This window comes from Mycteria americana, chromosome 3 (genome assembly GCF_035582795.1).
Source record: "Mycteria americana isolate JAX WOST 10 ecotype Jacksonville Zoo and Gardens chromosome 3, USCA_MyAme_1.0, whole genome shotgun sequence".
In the NCBI taxonomy this organism is placed as follows: Eukaryota; Metazoa; Chordata; class Aves; order Ciconiiformes; family Ciconiidae; genus Mycteria; species Mycteria americana.
Genome location: NC_134367.1, coordinates 22995482 through 23019563, shown reverse-complemented (window position 1 = coordinate 23019563; position 24082 = coordinate 22995482). Strand labels below are relative to the sequence as shown.

The 24082-nt window shown below is 37.5% G+C and overlaps 1 protein-coding gene across 2 annotated transcripts in view; it reads left to right on the top strand.

The window, feature by feature from the left end:
- Positions 1 to 23668, top strand: part of TDRP (testis development related protein) — a 29210-nt gene extending 5542 nt beyond the window's left edge. The window contains exons 2-4 of one of the 2 annotated variants that reach the window (XM_075498030.1): positions 7640 to 7699; positions 18107 to 18210; positions 20496 to 23668. In XM_075498030.1, the coding sequence (XP_075354145.1) occupies positions 7640 to 7699; positions 18107 to 18210; positions 20496 to 20841 (510 nt within the window). In that variant the 3' untranslated portion in view covers positions 20842 to 23668. The remainder of the gene's footprint in view (positions 1 to 7639; positions 7700 to 18106; positions 18211 to 20495) is intronic. The other variant, XM_075498031.1, reaches the window with a different exon arrangement.
- The last annotated feature ends 414 nt before the right edge of the window (positions 23669 to 24082 follow it).

Here is a 24082-nt window from a genome sequence, read left to right as displayed (position 1 = left end):
TGTAAGCTGAAGGTTTTGACTAGTTTTTTATCTATTGTGCAAAAGAGAATTTGTGTCCAATACCTTACTGCTGTTTCCTCTATAAAGTTCAGGTCTGCCTTTTTTTAAATTATTATTATTTTTCTTTCTGTCTAGACAGCTGAAATTCTTGTGCAGACCCTCACTTCCCATCCTGATGGTGATTACTTCCTCTGCAGCTTCTAATACCTACGCTGTGTTTCCCCATCCCCTAGTCCCTGCAAATCCCATTGCTGATATTAATGTTATTACTTACGGCATAAAGTTTAAGTCCTCCTCATCCTTTGATTTCTGCTTCTTCAGCTGGCCTCCGTTTGTTTCAGGACATTTACATTTAAATCTCTGTCCTTGCTTTCAAGGTTTTCCTTAGTACATCCCCTTCTCCCCCATTTGTCATTTTTATCACTTGTTGCATCTTTCCTTGAGCCAGTTCTGCTTTACCGGCTCCGCTCCGATTGCCTCGGTTTGCGGGTAGGCTCGTCTGTCTTCCTCCCCTCCACTCTAATACAGAGTTATCCCCTTTCACTGATCCACAAAACCACTCTCTCCTCCTCCACATCATTGCTAGAGATCCACTTTTCCTAAGCTATTTGTTGTATCTTCATGGGGTTTTGCAAGGTTTCTGGAGCCATACTCTCCTAGCAGTGCTGGACTTGCTACCATTAGTATACAAACTAAAATAGATTGCTTTGTGAGAAAGAATTAATCGCTTAAATCTATTTAATTCTTTACTGGTAAAATAGGTTTATAATTTTTTTCCTTGCTTTTATAGAAACTATTTGCCAGATTGTGTGAGGACATCCATAACATAAGTAGAGTTATTAGAAGTTACCGAACGCTTTACCAGGTAGACTATCTTTCAGTTCTGTCATCATCAGAGGTACATTTCCAACAAGTTTTGCTGCTGGTTCTTTGTGAGGAGCTCTAGGACGGGTCTGTGTGAACACCACAAGTGCTGATAAAAGCCACCTGTCAAAAGGAAGCAGTGCATGTGCTCGTGAACACTATAACCAAAAATAATGTGTTCAACCTGTTTTGCAGAAACTATACTGTGGAAATATTGCCATTACTCATGCAAGAGCTTTTTTAAAGATATGTAATTTAATTGCAAATGCCATGACTGAATAAAAATTGTATGTCAGCTACTGTCTTTTGAATTAGCATCCACTGGTTTGTTTTCTGGATCAGAAAAAAAAGTAAATATGAACTTCTAGTATGGATAAGTTGTTAAAAATAATTGACAGATTTTCAGTCAGAAATTTCATCAAAATTGAAAACTTCACTGGAATATTTGAATTGTCGCAGCAATTTAAGTCAATTTGACCTTCTTTGACCTTCTTTGTTTCAGCTTTGACACTGATGGTATTTTGATCTTAATACAGCTGTTTCCATTTCTTGAAGCATATTTGAAATATTATAAATTGGGCAAAACTAAATTCTTAATGAGCTGAGCTTTTTTTAATATTTTAAGGTGTTTAATCTTTAATAACATTCTTCCAAAAATATTTCAGAGGAGCAAAGTCCGAGTATGATGTATTATAACCACTTACTATGGAGATGCACAATAATGTGAACAATTAATAGAATAACCTCGTGTATTGATGTAAAAACAGAGAGCATAGGAATCTGGTGTTCTGATGTTTCTCTTTGTAATGCCAATAAAATGCAGAACTACAAAAGTATTCTTATGTAAATACTTACATTCTGAAATTAATCTTCTCCAGTACGTTTGGCCATTTATATCAATTGACAGTAAAAATATGGAAATAATTTAGGTATTCTATTTTAAAATGTAATGGAATGTGAAGCAATAACTGAAGTGGTTGAATGAAACAGAGTTTGTGAAAATGCTAAACAAGTTCTTGATAGCTGTGGATGCTGAAGGAAAGAGCATCATCTTAATTTTAATTTATTCAATATTAATAATAATTTGAAAGGTGAAAATATAGGAAAACTGTTTTTCATCTTCCAGTTGGCCTAGTGAATAACAGGTAGTTACAAAAGACGGGCCTAGAAGATGGAAGTGTTTTTAAATACGTTGGATGGGTTATCTGCCGTATCTGAAATAAGTCACCTGGACTTTTTAAAGTCAGCGGAGTGAATTAAGTTCTTCTAGAAATGGTCTGATTAATTATATTTTAGAAGCATGTTTCAAGGTTAGTGTGGTCTACTAAATATATCTCAAGATGAAAGTATAATTCTTTAACATACTTGGATTTTTACATTTTCCTTTTCTTTACAGACAAAGTATTTTCAGTTTTGCCAAAGACTGGCAGAGGAAATTTGCAGGATAGGAGTCTGCCACTATTTAGTCGCAGTGGCATTTAAAATGGTTTATTGTCATAATGTAGATGTTTTTCTAAGTGTAGTGAGCAATCTGGAGGGGAAGAGTATTTTTTATAGAAGACAAAAATGAGTTTAAAATACCGAATGACTCTTGAGCATGAACAGACTTTATAAATGCCTAGGTTAATATTTTTCATTGGTGATATTAATCGGAACTTTTCAATATACCCCACTTGCCCAGATGGCTAGTTTGGTTCACTCACTTGCTTTAGGGACATACAAATGGAAGATTGAGATCTAGCAGTAGGTGAAATATGGACAAGACTAATGAAATGATCTTGATCTCAGTCTAGACTACCTCTGCCAGAAAGGAGCAGAGGCAATTCACGGTTCAGCATGGGAGTTATGTCTGCTGAACACATAGCCTCATGTCCCAGAAGAAAGCTATGTACGACTGAGTAATGCATCCTTTATTTGTTAAAATTGCAATCTTTGTTTTTCCTTAAAGGGCATGTTCAGTTTTGTGCGAGTGTTCAGGTACAATTCAGCTTTACTTTTCAGCTGTGTTAAAATAATATATTGAAAATAGTATAGTTGTTTCAGTTCTCATTTACATTTGATCACTGTTGCCTCAATTTCCTGACTCAGAAAGCATATATCCACACATTGAATTTTTCCAGCTGTATATTATAGGTACAGCAAAGAAAATGAGGCCCAATGCTCTGATCTTCTGCTGATAACTTCCTTCTTACCCGTGTTTGAGTGCATTTTGCATTGTTTTTGATTCAGTTCTAAAATTAGATAAGCAGAGTGAGTTTTGCATTAATAATCTGCTTTAGTCTTGTTTGTTTCATTTGACATTATAGCAAGATCCTACTCAAACCCAAGGAAACCGTTTCTTTTGTTAACTGTATTTTAAGATGGTGATCTGGCAGTGTGATCTCTTCTGAATCTGTGCTGACTGTTTCTGATCAGGCTGTGTATATATAGTCGTTCAACTGTTTGGTTTGTAATCAGTGTTTTGGGAATCTTTCCAACCTCAGAGGTTAACTTTCAGGTTTGTGATTTCCTGAGTGATTTTTTAATAATTTGTGTTAACCTTCCTCTCTCCTATCACTAAATTATTTAGTGGGGTTTGTGGAATACTGGGAATTGTGTTAAATTCTATCCTGGAGTGTATCTCTTGAGGTGGTGTTTGTTTTGGTTTTTTTCCCACTTAAACTATACATTTGTGGTTCATAATCTAATTTGCACTTACAGGCATGATAACCTAGACTTTAAATTATGCTCGGTCCTTGATGAGATGTGATGATAGGCAGAGGGGGTGTAATAGGTCAGTAGAAGGGCGAGAATTTGCACCAAAAGGACCTACTCTTGTAATAATAGCTTGTTTACTCTTATGGGTGCTCGGCTTTGACAGCCAGTGTGTGTACGATAGGAAGGTTCCACAAGCGCATAGAGAAAATCGATAATATACCATTTTATGTACTAGAGCAAAAGAAGGGCATGTAGGGTGAGATGATGCTATTATTTGCCTTAACTCTTTGATGTCCAGCGTTCCTCATCTTGGCCTGAATTATGAAAGTGAATGATCTAAAGAGACTAATTAATTACTTTACCACAAAGGAAGCTGAGGGAAGTAGATTACAATTTTGATCTCTGTACAAAAAGGTTTGTGTGCTAGTTGAATTAATCCCTTGAGTACCTTATGGTTTGCAGTATGTGCAACAAAAGGGCACTTGTTTCCTTATGAAAACACACTGCGCATACCAACCTTCCCCTGCCAGAACTGGAAGGCTATTCAAGTTGCTGATCAGCATTTCCCACTAGTGTTAGCATTTAGTCACCTATTAGTTACTAAATACTATAATGTGGTCTGTGTTTTTCTTTTAAATTGAAGTAAAAAAATGAATTGTCGTAGCTGTAAACCACCCAGATTAAAATACACTGAAATAATTTATAGGTGTTCACTGTCAGCATGTGTTATGCAGCATGATAAAGAAAGCTCATCTTCACTCTTTACATGTAGCTGTACAGTAGATCATCCCCTAAGGAAAATTTGAAAAACCAAATCGGGGGCTCCCTGATCTCTGAACGGTAACAAAGGTAGAGAATATGTATCAGAAGAGGGTGTACTAATGTGTATCACTGAAAAACGCAGATTATTAAATTATTCTGTAGGTAACAAGTGAAGATGGGTTGTACATGACTTCTTGTCTTTTCTTCTCGGCTCTTCCCAGTGGTGGTACTGGTCCCCTCCCTCTCCTCTTCCCCTCTGTCTCTTTTTTTTTTTTTTTTTAAATACACAACCCATCCCTACCACACAGTGCACAGGTCCCTCCCCGCGATGTGGGCCATGGCTGGCTCTGAACCCCCACACGTGCTCCTCCTGTGCTCTCTTCCTGCCGTGGGGCATTAGTCTGCTGCTCTCTGCTTTCCCTACCGATGGATTTTCCACAAACCATTTTGAAATGTAGTCTCTTTGAGACTGATGAATTCTAACCTACTGGCCAGTTTCAATCAAGTTACTGTGAGCACATAGGATGTACAGATGGACATCACAAGCACACGGCGGCTGTCCAAGTCTCCTTTTCTTAGGCAGTGTATCTTAAAAGGGTACTATGGATACTTGATAGGTCTTCCACCCCAAAAAAATGTATTTTAGGTATTGGATTCTCACCAGTTGCTTTCTTGAGGGTTTCATATCTTTTAATCTTTGTATTTCGTATCTTTTAACTTTGTGTTGTCTTCTTACCATCAGCCTCCGCTGAGTGAGCATAGTTACTGCAAACTACTGTCTCATTCCTTACGAGGTAGCACCTTGTATGTCCGTGAGTAGTAGCATTGTATTAACACAGAAGCCCTAGTTGCCACACTTTTAAAGCAGCAAGTAAATACTCCTTTTTGTCTACTATTTATTGTGAATGACATCTTTTATCAACAATGGTATTCACATTTTATTATGCTGATTCCCTAGCCGCATTTAGGTGCTCCTTGCATCTCTTGGTTTTCCCCTAAAAGCTTTCACTGTGAAAGTTGCTTCATGCTCTTGCTTCCTTGTGCTCTGGCTTGCTAGAGGCCGTATGCCTTCACATTTCCATCTCTTCTCATCTCTGTAGTAGAGCATGAAGTATCTTTATGCACTTTCATATTTTTGTTATCCTTCTTAAGATATTTGGAGAGCTAGAAGAATGAAAATGAGAGGTGTTATTTCTTTGGAAGGTACTAACAGTGTCTTGTTTGTTCTGGAGACAATATTGTTGTTTGTTGAAACTGGTAGCTCTGCCAGCTCTGGATGTCTGAGATAATTTCTCCTCTTACCATACTTCCCCTTGAAGCTTTTCTACTTCTTGTTATTTATTTTCTTCCTGGGAAAAATTTGGACAAATCGGATTAAGTATTCTCTAGCTCTTACTCTGTGTCCAAGAAGAGATGCCATCGTGTTAAGTCTAAGGCTCTGCAACCTCATCCAAAAGTTTGAAAGCTGAGAGTGTTGAGGAGAAGCAAGGAAACTTCTGAAATGGTATGTGTGTGGCATTTCCGTTTAAAACATTGCCAATGATTCTATTAAAAGGAAAGAAAGAAAAAAAAAAGGGGGGGAAAAAGTAATTGGATTTCATTTTAGAGTACTACACAAATCTTAACTTTGTCATTTTGGGTATCCCATCTACAATAGTATCCTCCTGTGTTAAAGACAGCTAACTGAAATCTGGAAGTTAAATAACTTGTTAAGATCCACAGGAAGTAATATTCTCATTTTGGATGATAACAGGAGTTCCTGACTTTGTGTTCTGCCCCAACAAGTAAAGCTACAAATCACTCTATTTCAACTTACAGTTATTATTGAACTATAGGGCGATGGTCTTCATACTCATTCTAGCAATGCTCCTAACTCCATCCTTGTCCCTTGTATAATATAAAGTATTGCCTATAAAGTAAATGGAAACATTAGTAGGCAAATAAAGAAATACAAATATAAAAAATATATTTATAAAAAATAAATATAACAAAAAAAGATGCATGGGATTTGAAGCTGGTCTCTCAAAATGAAGCTGATACATCTGGGCCCCCACACGACTAGAAATATCTAACACTTCTCATGCTAGCTTTCTCACCTCTTTCTGATGCTGTTAGCAAAGTCAAGGAGGTCTTTGGTAATGTGTAAGAACTGGGATACTGTGTGTTTTGGGTGTCTTGGGATATGTGCACGTGGAGTTACCCCAAAACAAAAATTAAGCTTACAGAGCAAAGAGCATATCAACTCCTCAGCATTTACTTTAGTTGAAAAGGAAGGAGTTGATAAATTTGATTTTGAAACAGTAAGTGGCTGACATAGCAAAAAATGGACCAAAGTGAACACAGGGGATTCTGTGAAACTGCCACTTCAAAGATGCTTTCCATAAACCATTGTTGTAATTCTGTGTTTTCTTGGAACTGGAGATAAATATTTTCAGTTATAGGTAGCTGTTCTTGTTTTGTACTTGGGGACTGTTTGTATTTGGAGCTGTACGTAGAGCAAAAAAAAAAGTAACATTTTTCTTATTAAAACACAGACTGAAGAAAGTGAAAATTACATAACTCCTGTACGCTATGCCCCACTTTCTATATCTTTCTTTGGCCTCTAAAGTACTCCCAACACTGATCTCACTTGCCCTGTCTTGAAGAGAACATTGATAGTAACAGAATGGCCTGAGCATACTAAGACACCAGCTTAATTCAGAGATGGACAGAAATGCTACCCTACTGAATTACCTTTGCTAGCATCTTCAGTACTCTGGTTTTCTTCAGAAATATACAGTTATAAATGGAGGGGAAAGGAATGTGGGCAAAAGTCTGTCCTTGAGTTAAGGAAATATAACACTTTTTAATGTGAAAGAGGAAATAATCTTGGGACACTCCTCTCCCCCCAGCCTACAGACACTGCATAGACCATCATCTAGTATGGTATTCAGAAAATCAGCGTAGATCAAAAAAATACAGACACAATTACTAAGATAAAATTAAATTTTTAATTTTAATTGTACTAAAACTGTTATGATGCAAGGGTTTTCTTGATCTGTCTTTGGGGTGTGGAGTTTTTGGTTTTGTAAGGGTTTGATTTTGTTTTTTACATCTGGTGCAGCATTTTTCATCATTCTAAGTGCAGTTTTGTTCACATTTCTCATTTTAGTAGTGGTGTTCGCTTAGTGTTGTATTGTGATCGTATTCTGTCAATTTTTCTTTTATGATGGGCTGAATAGAATAAAAGCATTTATGAATACTCTAAAATGTGTCACTGCTAATTGTCAAACCAAAACTGACTATGGGCCTTTTTTATCTTTATCCTTTTTTTGAGAATAAAGACCAGTTTCTTCATGATGAAGTTTCATCTTCAGTGTCACAACTTGCAACAAAGGTAAATACCTGTTCTTTGGAAGTGTAACATTTTATATCATATATATTTCAGTTAATGTATGTTAGGAAGTTACCTGTTTTTCATGTGCAGCCTGATTAAGGAGGATATTTATGTACTTCACTGATGATTTTATAATTACATATGATCCTTGGTCATGGGGTTCTATTAACGTAATATTAGCAGTGCAGTATTAGTTAGAAAGCTGCCTTATTTCTTTTCATTAACAGGGAGGGGAAGGTATCTTAATTTTTTTCTTCCATGTGATAGATATTAAAACACAAAATGAAAATAAGAAGCCACAGGAACAACTGAAGTGAAGTCTAAGGAAGCACTAAATTCTAGCAGTAACCAGCAATGAAAACATGAAAAGTAGAAGGGATTTGGGTTATTTATTCCATTATATGTAGCTCAGCTGGCTCTCTGACCATAAGAGGTTAAGGACTTTATCTCGTATCTCTTTCAGAAAAGAAAAGTAGGCAGACAAGATATTTTTTTTTACCTTGATATGTGTCCAAGAATCTTTTTTAATGTTCTTAAAATACATTAGTAGAAGATGAAAGAACTGGAAGTTGTTATGATATGCTAGAGCTTGTTTTGAAATTCCATAGGTATAGAGAAAAGCATTTAAAAATAGGTTCATTAGTGTAATAGGATACTTTACATTAATATGTATAAACTGAACATCTGTCTCTGTTACTTTTTTGTTCTACTTCAGATGCAGCATGATTTTCACTGAAAATAGAAGTCAGATTTTACTATACCTTTTTCTACTTTTTAGAAGAAATGTATTCTTTTTTATGAAAACATAAATTACTGTTTATTTTATGCCAGATGATTAATGTTTAGGAAAATAATCTTAAAATTAATCTATTTTATATTGAAACTTTTTTGCCCCTTACTTAGTCATTCAGGAAGGCTTGCTAAGTGTGTGTTTTGACTTGGGAAAAAAAAAAAAAAGAAAAAGAAAAAAATCACCAGGCAAACCACTGCAGTATTTTTGTGTTTTAAAGTAAAACCCTCTTGTCTTAAAAATGTATTCACAAAAAAGCACCATATCCTTCTCATCTTCCCTTTCTTTATTGTTGTTTCTGAAAGCACTACTGTATTTTATTTGGTTGTTCTGTTGCCTTAGAAGCTGTCAGTACACTGATATTCCAGAAGTTCCAAAAATCTTTAATATGTTAATAAAAGGCTGATGAATTATATGTGTGGCCTTTTCAGTATGCACATGTCATGAATAAAACAGTGTCCATGCTGAAGCAGGATGGTGAAAAACAATGAAGTTCTTGAAGAAAAGGGCAGTGGATGAAGGGTATGTCTGCCCTTTAGGGAGACAGCCTTCCTGGTCTCTTAAAGCCTGAGTTTTAAGACAGTCCTGATGCCCATTTGCAGAGGAAAGCCTTTGACCTAGGTTTGGAGGTGCAGAAGTGGGAGCTAGTCCTAATGGCTGGAGATGGAGGTTGGAAAACGGTCTTAGTTTCTGCTCATGCAGGAGGCTGCCCACTTAGCAGTGAGGACAGGCTAACTGCAGTGCTGAACTTTTCTAGTTCCCTCTTCACAGCTCTCCTGAAAGGCAGGTATAGCTGGTTAAAAAGCCTCATGACATCTCGGAGTGAGGAACTGTGAACCCTCTAGTGGTGCGCTGCAAAATGAAGAAATCTGGAACCCATGTCCACGCTGAGCCTGGCCCTTCGGCCTCTGCAAAGCTAATCGTGGGGGTCTCACCTATGTGCTGAGGTTCTGAGTTAAATGTACAGCAGAGACTTCATCTATAGTTGTTACTAGGCCAGCTTTTGAAAAGAGACAAAGAGTTTTGAGAAACAAAATAAATCATTTTAATAACGAAATTGGAGATATTGGGACATTCTGGTAGGGCCAAATCCTGGAGTTTCAGCTCATGTGCGCCACAGAATAGAGTAACTGTTGGTCTGCACACCAGCAGTTGGTTGAGTTGAGAAATTCCCGCACCCCCCAAATGCTTTGATATCTGGAAGACAAATTTGGAGGGTGGTTGTTTTTTCACTTTCTGTTATTTGAGTTCTTGCATGTTATGAATAGATTTCCTATAATGTGGGAAGAGCACTGCTTTAATTAAAGCTGACTGGCATTTTTTTATTATAAAACAGTTGTAACTATTGAACTGTAAGGTACTTATATGGAAAATTCCATCTCTAGCTTTTTATTTTAGGTTCATTTTTTTCAGGGGGAGGAGGGAGGGAAGCTGTAGAACAAAGAATTGTTTCTTCTCAGTCAAGGTTGAGAGGAAAATCCGCTCTTTTTGTTTATGTTTATAAAAAAATTCTGCAAGTGTTTTGTGGAGTGCCTATACTTTGCTGGAGGGTTTTGATTCACCAGTTGTCAATCCTCTGTGAAAATACTTGTGAAAGTCTGCTAAAACTTGGCCAAAATATAAATTTCTGGAAATCTCATTTCACACATGCTGAGCAGTGACTTCTTACAGATTAGCTGCTTAATTCCACAATGGCATTGAACATGCTGATTCTCACTGCAGGTATATAGCCAGAACCCCCTGTAATTGCTCGTTTTGGTTGCTAAGACTCTTCTCAGGTGGCTTCTTGTAGCCCGCAGAGAGTGACTTCTGTGCTCTAGAGCCCTGCTGGCCAGGCAGTCAGGAAGTAGAAAAGTCTAACCGGAATATATTGGAAGTACTGGTACTCACTCATAAAACAGTACTATTTTAGAGTCGGAGTAATATTCGAACATACTTTAATCTCTTGCTTTGAAATGTAACCTGTTTGTCTTGTACCTCTAACATAGTGTCCCAAATCCTTGCTATTATTCTTTGACTTGATTGAATTATGTGCTTTTTTTCCTCCCATAATAAGGTGTTCATGTACATTAATCACATCCATCTGATGGATGGATTTAACTGTTTTCAGTTAAATTTACACATAGTCGTCTTCTTTAGTATATGTTCATCTATATCTACATACTTTCTTTTTGCAATGTACTTTTTAAATTTGCTTTTAGGACTGAACTACTTCTTTAGTTTATACCCAACTGTTAGTACTCCTGTTTGTTGCCTTTTAGTCTAATTTTTCATGAACCTTCTTGCCCTCTAATAGAGCTCTAATTATGAACTATATACCTTTGACAGTAAAATTAACTGAAAAGTCTTCTTAGCGATGCTTTACTGTTTCCCAGTAGACTCTTTGATTGTTCATTTATTACTCGTTGCCTGTTTACCTCGTATGGGAAGCTGAGAGTCATGTAAATCATCAGAGTTTGTTGGTTTGGTGAAAAATGGTATACCTAAAGTCATTTTTTTGTAATAATACTTCTCAATTTTGTAGGAGACTTCCAATCTGAGAGGAGCTGCCCTTTCTGGGGCACTTGATAAAGTTAACTGTCAGTAGACATTTGTTCCCTGTTTTATCTAAAGAGAAAAATTGTAGTAAACATATGCAATTTATATACAGTTGATTCACTTGAGTCAATACAGGTAACAAAGCAGAAAACCCTTACTATAAGGGTTGAGTTTACAGAGTGAAGCTTAGAGGGTGAGTTTGGGGAAGCCATACTGTATGTACAAAGCTGTATATATGGATGAAAGTGGATAGATGACTGCAACTTTCAGAGGGTGCTTGAGCTGATATGGTAGTTGCTGCTACAAAAAAGGTGCTGTTGCCCCTAACTTGCACATTCTTTGGTGACTGTCTGGCTTTGACATCTTTTAGTGAGCTGATTCTTATCACTAATCCAAAAGAATGCAAAAAATGAACGAGTTAGATTTCTGCCGGCGTAGTGAGTTGAACTGGTTTTCCACAGTATCACACAGGTACAAAACCATAGTGTAAGGAAGGTAATATAATAAATGTGAGCAGGCAATGGACTGGGTTGACCTTTTTCAGCAGCAGTGTCTGATGAACCAGATCTGCCACCTTGTGAGACTTCTCTGTGGGAATCTGTCTCACAGATGGGCACTGATATGGAAGCATTGGCAAAGCAGAGGGGAGGGGAGCGAGGGGGAGAAACAGCAGACGGTTTGACTAGGGATACAGACTGCATCCTTTACATCATGTTCTAGAAGTGACTACTTGTACTCCCAGTTTCAGAAGATACGCTAATTAAATGGCAGCTTTTTCATGGTGGAGAAAGAATACTTCATAAGCTGGAATTTCCTCTATGGAAGGGGAGGAATCTGTGCTCTGGGCTTGAGCTCTTTAGATGCCTGTTGGGACAGACAATGATGATGGTTTTTCAGTAGTCTGCCAATCCAACTGATGGGTTAATATGTATGTGTAATTTCACTTCTTTTGATCCTTTTAGGTGATTGCACAGGGCATTGTGCTGCACAGATTTTCACAATCTAAAAAGGAAGATATGGGAGAAACTTTATTAACGGCTGTTCTGATAAGCATACTCCATGGTCCCATAGTCAAACTGGTATGAGACCAGTCTGTAATCCTACTTCATAGAATACTGAAATGGCATCTTGAGAAGTTTCTGCTTTGTTTCTCATTGGTATTTTTGAAAAATAGTAGACTGCAGCATCTGACCTGGTCCTCTAAAGGTTTTGACTTTCTAACATCTCATGTTACAATTCTAGTCCTTTTTAATGGTGCTCTTTTTCTTAGCAGTCTCTTATGGGCATTCCACCTGATTTTTTTTTTTTTTTTTTTTTAACCTGGAGTTTTGACTGTCCACCTGGTTCTATTCTAGTGGTATCAATCAGCTTTGATTTTCAAAGATCACCTCCTCCAAGCTCAAGAATAGCTCATCCCATTAAGCAGAGCAAGAAGCAAAGGTGGCAGGAGGCCTCTCTAGATGAACAAGATGTTCCTGAAAAACCTGAAATATAAAAAGGAAGCATACAGGAGGTGGAAGCAGGGTCAAGTGACCTGGGGGGAATATAGAGACACTCTCTGAGCATGCAGGGATGGGGTTAGGAAAGACAAAGCCCACCTAGAGTTAAATCTGGTGAGGAAAATGAAGAGCAACAAGAATGGTTTCTGCATGTACACCAGCAGCAGGGAGGGTCTAAAGAAGATGGAGCTTGACTTTTCTTGGTGGTGCTCAGTGAATGGGCAAGAGGCAATGAGCACAAATTGAAATAGAAGAAATACCATTTAAACATAAGAAAAAATATTTTCACCATGAGGGTGGTCAAGCTCTGGAACAGGTTGCCCAGAGAGGCTGTGGATTCTCCAGCTGTGGAGATACTGAAAACCTGGCTGTACAGTATCTTTGGCAATCTGCTCAAGCTGACCCTGCTTTGAGCAGTGTGGTTGGAGTAGGTGGTCTCCAGAGGTCCCTTCCAGCTCTAAAGGCTGTGTGATTCTGTGAACTTGATGTTGAATTACTTCTTTTTCCACTGACACATGGAAAAATACTTTAAAAGTTTGAGAATACAAGCTAGTCAGTTATGTATATAAACTTTTTTGAAAATTTTAGGAGTAGTACTTTGGAGTTTTGTGTAGACAGTTACATCATAAAAATGAAATACAGAACTTCTGCAAGTGGCTTAATGCTTTATGACCATATCAGTACTGTATTTTCATACTTTGCATAACTTTAATCTTTTTACATAAAATAAGCCTCCAGTTTGGTGAGGAGTCAGCTTACCAAAGTGTCATTTCTTCTTTACTTATTGACCTTCCTTTGAAATCCATTGCAAGGAAGCTAATTATTCTGGGATCTGGGTCTTTCTCCATGTGCTCTGTGAGAATGTAAGAAATTCCCAGCTGATTCCGAGACTGGCCTGTCTAGTCTGGCAGTCTGTCTTTGCGGCAACAGGAGATGCTGTTCAGGGAGAGCATAGCTTGGCCGGTTTGTAGGGCCTCTTCCCCTAACATCAAGAATCATTGTTTTGAGATATTAGAGGATACATCCCTCTAAATAGAGGGTATCCATTTATGGACCTGCTGTCTGTATTTGTCTAATCCTTTTTGTGATGGTTCCCAGCATTTTTTGGCTTTGCAGCTGCTGCATGTCACACTGATGGTTTCAGAGAATGGTAACTTCAAGATCTCCTTCCTGAGCTGTACCTACCAGCAGAGACAGTTGTAACTGTTCCAGCTGCATTGGTGGTGGCACTGCATCTGTAGGTGGTGCTTGTCTGTAGGTTAAAAATCTTTAAAGAACATTGAAAAGAAATACAGAAAGGCAGCAGTCTGTTACGAGCGATTTTTTTTAGTATGTGACAGAGTTACACAATAGCCATAGTCAAAAAGAAAGATTGTTATCTTAACAAACAGTTCAGTAGTTAGAAAAAAGCTTCTGGAAGTGGGAAATAAGTATTTGACCTCCTCCTTTGCTAAGGTTTATATTCTTAAGTATGGTACCACTAAGAAGACTATCAGGAGTGAGGTGTCCGCTCCTTTTCAGTTGAGTGAAAAGATGCTTCAGAGGATCAGCGCCGGTGCAGGCGGGTGTAGAAGAGGAGGCTTAAGCATGGTAGGCAGACGTTCTGGTTTTACTCCTGCACTTCTGGGGTTTCTTTCAGCCTAGTCCATTTAATATCCACTAGACTTTGTGCAATGAGTTTTATCGCATATTAGCAAAATATGGTCTACTTGGACATTGATGCTGTTAGTGGATTATCCTGGCAGTGTTTCCTCTGGAAACCCCAAATAAATAAGTGGTGGAAGTATGTCTTAAAGGTTTAGCATACATTTCCTCTAAGGGCTAGTTGAGAGAAGAGTAAATCAGTTAGAATCTGCTACACAGTTACTACCCTTGTATGTACCTACCAAATGCCATGGATCCATTGTGAGAGTACTTGTTTATGAAAAACATTGAAGGAATGGTACAATGTGTACATAGGTACTGATTTACATACAGGTGGAAAGATTGCAGAGTTTGTAAATTTTTATTTGGAGACCCGCACACACTATCTGCTTAACACTGAATAGAACTTATATAAGTTCTATTAATTGTTCCAATAATTGTTCTTAAAGATATCTGTAAATCAGAATCGGGCTTAATGAAATTAAATTTAAAAATATCCAAAGTTAAAAATATGGAAGGCTTGTGGCGAGATATTAACAGGATTTTATTATGAAATGGTTTTGGTTTTTTTGTTTTGGTTTGGTTTGGTTTTTTGCCTGGAGGATTGCTTCAGTATCCAAAACAATGCAGCAAAGGTTGGAGTTGTATCAGTGAAGTACGTATGATGTTCTAGATTAAAAGAAGGTGTATGTGCAGGTATATCCTTTTTTACATGAATGTGTGTGTGTATAAATGCTTATCTCCAAATAGTCTTTTGTCAATGCTGTTCTTTAAAGGCACATATAATTTAATAATTTAAGTTAAGCCCTTTGTCTGTCTATTAAATTGCTATCTGAAAACCAGTAACAAGGTTGTTGGTTTTTTTGGTTGTTTTTTTAATCTGCAGATTTATTATGTGGCAATGGCTTTATGAAACATCATTAGCAAAGAAAGACAAGCTTATGTATAAATTAGATCCCTGAGGTACATTTGAGTCTTTTTCCAGTTTAAAGGCCTAAAGGATTGTCCTGGTTTCAGCTGGGATAGAGTTAATTTTCTTCCTAGTAGCTGGTATAGTGCTGTGTTTTGGATTTAGGATGAGAATAATACAGTTGACAGCACACTGATGTTTTAGTTGTTGCTAAGTGGTGTTTACACTGGTCAAGGACTTTTCAGCTTCCCATGCTCTGCCAGGTGCACAAGAAGCTGGGAGGGGGCACAGCCAGGACAGCTGACCCCAACTGCCCAAAGGGCTATTCCATACCATATGATGCCATGCTCAGTATAGAAACTGGGGGGAGTTGGCTGGGGGGCAGCGATCGCTGCTCGGGGACTGGCTGGGCGTTGGTCAGTGGGTGGTGAGAGGTTGCATCACTTGTTTTTTTCCCTTGGGTTTTGTTCCTCTCTTGCTCTCTTGTTGTTTTCCTTCTCATTACAATTTATTATTATTATTTTATTTTATTTTATTTCAATTACTAAACCGTTCTTATCTCAGCCCACGAGTTTTTTTTCTTTTACTCTTCAGATTCTCTCCCCCATCCCACCGCGGGGGCAGGGTGAGCCAGCAGCTGTGCGGTGCTTGGTTGCTGACTGGGGTTAAACCATGACAAGGATTAAGGCAGTAAGAGTTGTTATGTGCTGCTTTTAATTGTGGGTTCGCCTATGGTGGCAAGAGGCGGTTCCTTCACAAAAAGGCCTGAAATAGTAGAGTTTGAGTAAGATAACAGACGATGAAGGATTTTTTTAACATAGGAAAAGCCAGGTGCTTTCTAGAGTTTCTTTTTTTTTTGGTCTTTTTTTTTTCCCCTTTCTTTCTTTCTTTCTTTTAAACAGACTACTTCCTTCAACAGCTAACTTCTTGGAGATTTTTTTTTTTTTGAAGTTTGTTGTGAATTAACTACTTTGCAGTGAGAGGAAGCCAAATCAGAGCAACAAATCCTCATGTTAAACTTGTTACAGAATTTAACTGAACAACAGAAACAGATAATAGGATTAGGCCTTTATAGACTAAAATTGAGGTTTTAGACCATTATTTACACCACAGAAGCATTAGATGTTGAGTACTGCTTGGAGAGGCTGATGGTTTAAACACAAGGATTTTGTATAGCAAGGTATCTGTTTGAAGGTATCATCTGCAGCTTGTCTGCTTTTGTTTTATACTATCAACGGTACCAGTCTTCTGTGAGATAGGTATGGTGAGTCTGCCACAGGGATGCAAAGTGGAAGTTAGCTGTCTACATATTTTTAACATAATTAAAAATAGAAAGTGTATGTTTAAATTAAACATGAGGGTTTGCTTATTATAATCTGTAGTCACTGTATTCTCATAGTGTAAAAAATATATATAGAAGCTGTTGCTTTTCTTGTGAAGCCATGAGGAATGCTGTGGTTTATGGTAAGATTAGGCATGGGTTTAGGAAGAGGTGAGCAGAGCAGTTGCGGAGGCCTGGATTGTGGTGAACCTGGCTCTCATGTACCTAGTCTGTCCATATCCCATGAATGAGAGCTGGAAGTTGGTTTGGGCTTGCTCAGCCTTCCCTCTTCAGAGTTCTCCAGAGCTTTTCCCAAAGCTGGATCCATGTTTGTATCTAACCAAAGTTGAACTGAGTCTAGGTTAGACCTTCCTCCTGATCCTAAAATGGATCTGCTATGTCTCCTGAGTCAAAGTAGCTGAGGCAGTTCAGATGTGAGTAGGCAAGGCAGGTGAGAAGCGAAGGTGTAGGACATAGTGAAACGGGAGAAGACATGGAAATACTCCATGACTGTCGTGCAATAACAAGGGTGCTGTTTTACTCCTGTAAATGGTAGAGGTTGTGGGTTTCTGAAAGGTGAGGAGGTGGCAGTACCAGTATTTCCTATCTGGTGTTTCTGCTTAATTTGGAGGTGATGTTTCACATGTCTTAAGGCCTACATGGACGTACCAGTTATAAACTGTAATCAGTTAAAACCTAAATGTCAAATTGATACTAATTTGCACTGATAAGTTCTGCAGAAAGGATGAAGCATAATAATAGGTGATGAATTAGCCTTCACTTATGTTGACAACTACAATTTTGTTTTGATTGTTTATTATACTTCATAATGTATTGTTGTATTTTTTAATGTAGTCAAGTAACACTGATAGACTGTCACTCTGCCATTCTTACTAGACCCTGCGAGAAAGAAGAGCAACTTTCATATTCTGTGCTCAGCACGCATGCGTGCATTTCTGTTAGAGTCCTAAGCATGCTATCAGAATAAAAATAACCAATACCTGTTTTTTTTTCGCTTTGGGGGAGAGGGAATCAAACCTGTAATAATGTTGAAAAAATAATTTATGCTACATGTTTAATGGTTGCAGTAAATTTAGAGAGCACACTGTAGTGCACCAGTGCCACGTGTTACATTTCACTGGGGAGCCCAATGCCCTTAGCCTTTTTGCTTGCAGGGCCACAAGAAGTAGTTTTGGTGGAAAAAATAGGAACCATGAGTACAAAGCAGGTTAAATCTTAAGAGTTTCATAATTCAGCTGGCTGTCCTGTCCATTGTGGCCCCTTCTAGCAATGACTGTTCATTTCATTTCTGTCTACTGAAGCCCCTTAGACTGTTTCCTAAGCTGCCTCAATTCCCTTCTTACTGTGATATACTAAAATGGAGCCAGCAGCTCCTGCCTGCAGAAGAGCATCCAGGAGCCCAGCTGTACTCCCTGACATCACTTGCCAGCCTCTGCAAACTGGCAAGGTTTTGTACTCTTTGCTCAGTAGGAGAGAGCTCTTGCTGCAGTAACCCAACTTGCTCTTCTTCAAAATGTGGCCATCCTCTGCAGGCTGTATAGGGCTGCTGTGCTCCTAGCTGCACAGCACACGAGAGGCAGGGCCATTGCTGCCTATTAGCCACCCAGAGTCAGCACTGGCAGCCATGCTCTGTGCTTGTGAGTCTGTAATTCACATTTATGAGGATGTTTACTTCTCTGTATAGGTTCAAGGTGCAAGTTTCCGGGGTTGGAAGGAAGTGACGTCTATGTTCAATAAAGATGACGAACAGCAATTGCTAGCAGGATGCAAGTCTCCAAAATCCAAAGGGTGAGTAAAACCAACTGGTCTATCTGCTATGAAAATACACAAACTGGAACAGAAAATAGCTGTGCAAAGTAGTGAAGGTAGACACTGAGAAGCAGTAGTGTTCAACTCCTGGAAGTTAAATCACAGAGAAAGGTTTAGGTACATTTCAAAATTATGTATATGTTAAGCTTCCAATCATTAAGGCATGCTGTATTAGGAAAGGATGGATATTGTTGATAACCTTTTTAGGTCTGTCGGGAAGAAAAGGGAATTAGCTGCATAGTAGTTTTTTTACTGTAGAAAAGGAGTAAATGTTTCTGAGTAAAAGGGTCATTCCCACCCTCCCCCTTTCCTCTTAAGGATTAATTATGGCTGAGTTTACAAATTCCTTTTTTTACATGCTTTACTTTCTCTTTTGAAGTCTTGTCTACACCTAAAAACGTTAAGCGGAGTAGCTATATACCAGGATCTGCAAATCTTCCCTGTTGGAGCTGAGGTGTTTACTTGGAACAGTTCTGCTGCCGGTATGGTTAGAGCTGTTCTCTGAACAGAACAGACCTCTTCCCAGGACAGACTAGTTTGCTGTTACAAGTATATATAGGTAAAGCCTACATATACTTGTGCTACCGAACTGCCTTGGTTACAAACAGGAAAAAATGTGCCACCTATTAATATAGCTGTTCCAGCCAAATATTAGCTTTGATAAAACTTGCTGTAGTATGTTTTGTTTCCAGTTTACTTTGAAATATATATATATTTCAGTATGCAAGTGTATATATGTGCATGTAGGGGTGTGTGTGTCTATATATACATAAACAATTTAGAATGTAAATACATATATTTCCATTTCCATTTGAGCTTGTTCCATAAAACTTCCCAAAGGTTCCCAGCTGCTGTCCCTGTACAATTTTATGGGTGTTATTAAGATGCTAGGTTGCTTCAAGGATCCTTTGCAATTGATGCTGAATATAAGAGTCAAGTAACCCAGTGAAGAGAGCGGAAGTATGAAAACCAAGCTACCACAAATGTGGAAAGCTAGTTTAGCATTACTATGAAAACTGCCTGTATTTTAAGTTTGGGCGTATTTTCCTATAACTGTATACCACGATTTTTACTTTACTTTTAAAGAAACATGCAACTTTTCAAGTGTGCTACTCGACGAAATATGAGAAAAGTGTTCGGAGTCTGTGACTGGCTTTAGCAAGATGAAAATCCTGAAAAATCTAATCATAAATTCAAAATTCAGTAAAGGAAAAGTCATTTTAAAGGTATTGGTTCAGTTGCTTCTATTTAAATATGATAGTGTCAAGCTTTTGTTAATGGAAAAAAGCTCTTCCAATAGACATGCTAAAAAAATTTCAGTGGTGGTTTTATTTGTGGCTAAGGAATTTGTATGCTACTAGCAGATAATGCTTTCAATTTGCTATTTAGCTCATTGAACCCTGAAGGTTGTGTGTTTCACCGCTGGTATTCAGCCTTTCCTTGTGGTCCATTATTTGATTACAAACATAACCCTGCATATAAACTTTTGACATTCTGTATTTTAAATACTCCACACTGCAAATATGAAATAATTCAGATTGAAGTTTTTAATGGGATAAGAAATGTAATAATATGAGTAGTCTTTCAAATGTCTCTTTGAGAGAGAAATTACAACAAAGGTTGTTTTTTCTTGGTTTTGGTAGGGGAATTTTGGGAGTTCTTACCAGAAATACAAAACAGCTGTTTTCAAAATATTGTGCAGATCTTTATGAAAAAAATGCTGGTATCTTTACAGTCCTAATACTGTGTACATCAACTATTTTACAGTATAAGGTTTAACTGGCAAGGTGATAACAGGTATATGAAACTGAGGAACATAGTGAGTGGTTGTTAAAGCTGGTGGTAGACAAAACATTTCTGTATTCCTTCTACTATCCTAGCTCTGGGTTTGTTTTTTGGGGTTTTTTTGGTTAAAGTCCTAAATTGTTCTAATGCATGCTAAAATACTTCATGCATTTCCAAAGGTGGTTCTATGTAATTCACGGGGTGAGGGGGAAGGGGGGGTGTCAGTCCTTTTATAGTAGGAAATGGCCATACTCGGTCTGCTTCGGATTTATGACTGCAAGATTCTACTGTGTTTAGGCTTACGTGTATACAAGGGTGTTTTTCCTGAAGTCGGCAGTAATGGATGTGCTGTCATAGGCTGATGACTCATTAGCATTCCTTACTATAAAACATAATAAATTAATTGAATGTTTATTAATAACTATTACATGCATTGTTAAATGAAGAAATTAATCACCTCATCATTGTTTTTTTTCTAGAACAAACCTAAAGTTAAAGGAAGAGATGAAGTCTGAAAAGAAGCCAGGTTTTTGGGACAGTTTGGTGATAAAGCAGAATGTCCCATCTAGGAAACCAGATGAGATTGAGGGATGGGAACCACCGCAGATTACCGCTGCTGACTCTACCGGTGGTGCAGCAGCTACTTTAAGTGACTATACAGCCTGGTCAGGCTGGGAAGATGAAACCAAAGGCTCCACAAAATACACAAACCTGGCCAGCTCAGGAAACAGTTCCAGGTGGAGTATCAAATCAGCTGGAAAGCTGGTTAGTATTAGACGTCAAAGCAAAGGTAACCTTACTGACAACTGGGAAGAACTAGAATGATACTATACTGGTAATGTGAAATACTTTACAGATAAGAAGAGAAAGGTTCCATGATTTACTCGTATGTTTAAACCAAAATCAAATCTGCTCAATATTGCACCTTTATACAGTACTTTGTTTTATTCAGATTGTTACAAATTTTTGCTCACCTGATAGTAAATTTTCTTATTACATTGTTAAATAGCTATGTTTTCCACACTGAAAAAAAGTAGAGAATCTATTTTGTGCCTATATTTCACATTCAGACTCTGCAGTATGTTGGATTGTTGGTTTTACCAAAAAAATGTAATTCCTTAGTGAATGTATACACTGGTTGTAAATTTGACTGCCTTATGTAGGAACTTCCAATAGCTTGAGGTCCTGGCTTTTTTCTGGTATTTGAGGGCCACTCAAAATTTTAGTTTTGATGCTGTCCCTTTTTAACTCAGAATACTGATCTGTCGCTTGCAGGGAGAATGCTTACACTTAGTAGACTGTTTTCCAAATCTTCACCCTCAGCATATGCTTCAGCTTGTGCACACAAGATGCTCAACTGTCACAATGTGCTATACTGCGTATGAAATGGGAAAATAACTATTCTAATGTAATTCCTTCCATCACAGGATCTTCACCAATAGTCAGGTCAAATGGGTCTTCCAGAGGTTGTTTTTTTTTTCTTTTATATTGAACATTGTTTGACAAAGCTAAGCTTCTCCGTTTTTAAGATGCATGTTATGCCAAAAATAAAAATTATTGAAAATTTGGAAAGCAGCAGTGAGTACAGTATAAGATGATCTCAATATTCAGTATCCATAGTCCTGAATCTAGGGATAAGTTGCTTCTTATGAGGGGCATATGTGTTCATTTTTACAGTAGCCGATCCTTGTTCTACAAACAAATTTTTGCTTTGTACTGTGCTGTTCCTTCCCCCCTGCCCCATAAGCAGTGATTGAATTGTACTCTGGCATTTTCAGGGTAACTGAGTAACTGAGCCATTGCAAGTATGTGCATGCACACAACTTCTGAAGCATTTTTGTTATAAAGCTCTGTCTTATTAGCTACTGATCTTTTAATTTTTTGGTAAAAGAAGGTGAAGTGTTAAACTTGAGATTTGAAATGTATATAAGAATACTAAAAGTGCCTCTTTCTAGCATATTGTCTCTCATTAGCAGTGTGGCTGATGTCAGATCTAAAGCTGGTTTCCATTTTGTTTATATGACCTACATAAACTTTAACATTCACGGAAAAAAATCAAACCAAAAGTTTCATAAAAAATGAACAGTAGGCCTTTTCTCTCCTGATTGTTAAACTGGTGTAACGGAACTGAAAACTTGTTGACTGCCTTGCAACATGGCAGTACAGTTGGAAGATCAAGTTAGCATTTCAGAAAAAATCAGCATTTTTACAAGAAAGCATATACCTTTATAATGGATGTCTTGTAAACATATTTTTGCAAGAAGCTTACGCTGATGAAAAGGGATGCATGCAATTTCTTCTAAGCTTGTACCATTTTTCTGTTAACTGCCACATTACTCCTTTCTTAGCTCTCTCTTTCTCCTCTCTCTTCCAATTAATGTATAGTTTTCTGGCTTACAGTTCCTGCATAGTTATTTTTTGGAGATTCCTATCGAGATGTGCCTGGAAGGAAACTGTAGCAAAATGTTTTTGTTTTTTTTTCTGGTATTAATAGGATGTTAAAAGACATTGCTGTTAAGTTTATATATAAGAACATCAGTGTTTTGTGCTACAAAACAGGATCATGTAACTGGCAAATGTATTTGTAAAATTGGCATTATATATTAAAAAAATACTAATAGAGGAGAAAGGGTTAGCATTTTTATATTGCATCATTTAGTCTGTGAGTAAACTGTGTATTTGCCTTTGGCAAGTACGTATGCTGAGGTTAATTATAGGAAAGAATTAGTATTCTTGGGTAAAGTATGCTGCATTTTATAGTTTATGGAATACCCTCTAAGGCATGCGCTAATATTTAGTTTGGTTGTTGGTGCTGACCTAAAAGAACGGAAAAAGATCTGCTAGCAGCCCTCAATATTTTGCTCTCAAAGATGGGCTAAGAACTTTTAATTTCCCTCCTGAAGAAACTATTTATACTGTGACCAGTAAAGGTTTTGCCTTGCACATTATACTGTCAAGTGCCTGTTTCTCACCTTGATGATGTGTTTGATGCGCAGCTTAACTGCAACATTTTTCAATTTGTTTTTAAATGTATGATAAAGAATATGCTCACGAAGCTGAAGCCTATTATAAACAAAATTGCATCCAAGTGGGAAATTGAGATGTGTAAACTTACAGTTTAACTCCTAGTGATGAAAGTTTTGGTGTGCTTTTTTCCTCAGAAATAACCATTCTAAGGATGAACATTATTAAATTTAATATAATTTATTGTTACGCTTTAATAATGTGTTTGTCTTTTGAGAACTCACTGGTGTGAGCTTTTCTTCTCTTATGTTTATAAACTTGTCTGAATTTTCAGAATGGGGTCTTCTTTTCTTTTACCTTCTTTAGATGCTTAACTACATTATACATCTATGGGCTTAAGCTAGACACAGCTCCATACGTGGAATAAGTGTAGAATATGTCCCTTAATATTTGTTTTGAAATTGCATTTCAATCTATGTGAAATGGTTTAGAATAAGGTAGCATTAAGATTGTATGATAAGATTGCACAAAATAAAATATAGTTTATATTGCTTTCTCGTAGCCAATCTGCATGACTGTTGGCGTGGTTTTGATGGGAATTAAAAGCTTCATGTGGCTGTAACTAGTCACTTAACTCTAAGCAAAGTTCTTTCTGAGTATTTTTATTTATTAGCATCATTTGCAAAAAGAAAAGTAGTATTTTCCATATGAATAAAGATTTAGTTTGAACTGAAATGCCTTATTCTTTGATTTTTTTTTTGTCCCGTTTTATTTGTCATGTGAATATGTTTCCATCTATGTGGACGTTACTTGCATCGTCATAGAATACGGCCAAGGAAGTAATAGCTATGTTTGTCCAAACTCAGTGAACCATGCTGTCTCAGAAGCTGCAGCATCCTAGATTTAAAGATCACCCACTGCTTTCACAGTGCGAAGAATTCATTGGTTTTGACAAACTGCAAATATTTTGTTTTACTGGTATTTATTGGTTTAAACTTTTTTTTTTAAATTTATTGGCTGTTATGAAAGCTTGGGCAGAGCAGCATTCTTTCCCTAAAGATTTCACCAGCCACATGTAAACTGGAGGACCCCGAATGCTTTT